The sequence below is a fragment of the Antrostomus carolinensis genome, unplaced genomic scaffold (genome assembly GCF_000700745.2).
Source record: "Antrostomus carolinensis isolate BGI_N321 unplaced genomic scaffold, ASM70074v2 scaffold8874, whole genome shotgun sequence".
Taxonomy (NCBI): domain Eukaryota; kingdom Metazoa; phylum Chordata; class Aves; order Caprimulgiformes; family Caprimulgidae; genus Antrostomus; species Antrostomus carolinensis.
Genome location: NW_010311354.1, coordinates 14,599 through 15,968, shown reverse-complemented (window position 1 = coordinate 15,968; position 1,370 = coordinate 14,599). Strand labels below are relative to the sequence as shown.

At 47.2% G+C, this 1,370-nt stretch overlaps 1 protein-coding gene across 1 annotated transcript in view; it reads right to left on the bottom strand.

Annotated features, from left to right (window-relative positions):
- Positions 1-1,370, bottom strand: part of LOC104523964 (solute carrier family 23 member 1) — a 20,669-nt gene that overhangs the window by 16,021 nt on the left and 3,278 nt on the right. The window contains exon 2 of the mRNA XM_010166704.1: positions 946-1,095. Coding sequence (XP_010165006.1) covers positions 946-1,095 — 150 coding nt within the window. The remainder of the gene's footprint in view (positions 1-945; positions 1,096-1,370) is intronic.

Genomic DNA, 1,370 nt, shown 5'->3' with positions numbered 1-1,370 from the left:
AGTGCAAATGTTTCATTAGCCCCACATAGGACAGTATAAAAAGCGGGCAAATCAGAGCTACCCATTCTTTGTTATCAGTAGCTTTTATCATACAGTGCAATTATGGATAATCATGAAAATTGGATAAATCTGGCATTGCATATTTCTGAAGAGTCACAGACATTTCTACAGTGACCTTCAGGTATACGTGAAAATAATTTTTCAAACTTATTTTTACTTCAAATAGTAACCTTAATTGTGGTGAGCAATGGGCGGGGCAAGGTTGTTTCAGTCAGTATCCCTTCCCAGTTCTTGCCTCAGAGCACAGGACTGCAGTAGTGGAATTGGTGGCCTTCAGAAAATCTCTGTGCTTATTAGAGGCATGTTTTATTAAAATTATAATGCAGATGTGTTCAGAAAACCTTGTCTATATCTGAGATGACTGTTTAAGGAAACAAAGTACAAAATGCCCACCAAGCTCCAAGCACAGTCCATCATTACATTAATCACTCTGAGGTCTGTCTTCCGTGAGGCTTTGTACCTCACGTAGCATTGGTGGCATTGGGTCATTTAACAGCCTTGGGCATGGCCACCAGCCAAAGCAGCATGGACACTTCTGCTTAGTTTTTATTGCCGTGGGAAGCCAGAAGTTCAGAAGCCCTTAGACATTTGGCTAACTTCAGACCAGTATCCCACCTGTTCTTATTAACTACTTGTCTCCAACCCCATGACTTTGCCTTTCTACTTGCACTTCAAGGGGCAGGGTGTAGCTGTGGGCACAAGGATAACAGTCGGTGCTCAGGAGGCAGTGGGGAGGACTTGAGGTCACCGAGATCCAGCCCCACAGCTGCAGTTGTGCCCAGTGAATGTGAAGGACTCCCAAACTCAGGTTTCACCCCCATTAACCAGCTGAACAGCCATGACATTTCCACCCACCGCCAGCCTCCCTCTCCTCCCCTGTCACACCTGAATGCCCAGCAGGATGCACAGGTACCAGGGGGGCACCTCCGTGACGGTGTAGGCAAGCTTGCTGCCACTCTGGCCCTTCTCCCTGCGTTCCTCTGGGCCCCAGGCAGCAGGGTCTGTCGAGGAGCAGTAGTGGCTCCCATCTTCACCCTGGCAAACAGGAGAGACCTTTCATTAGCCACAGCCCAGCCCCGCAGGCACACAGCAGCTGCCTCTTTTGCAGCTTCATTCCATGTCTTGCAGGAACACCTCATATATAGCTTTCGACAGAGACAGGATAAAAAAGGAGAGCAAGGGGGAAATGAAAACAGAGGCAAAACCACCTATAGAAAATTTTTAAATGCACATGTGTGTCTAGACCAGAAGAAACATTAGAGGGTGTCTCAGCCTCAAAGGGACATCTGGACAAAGTGCATTAGTATCAT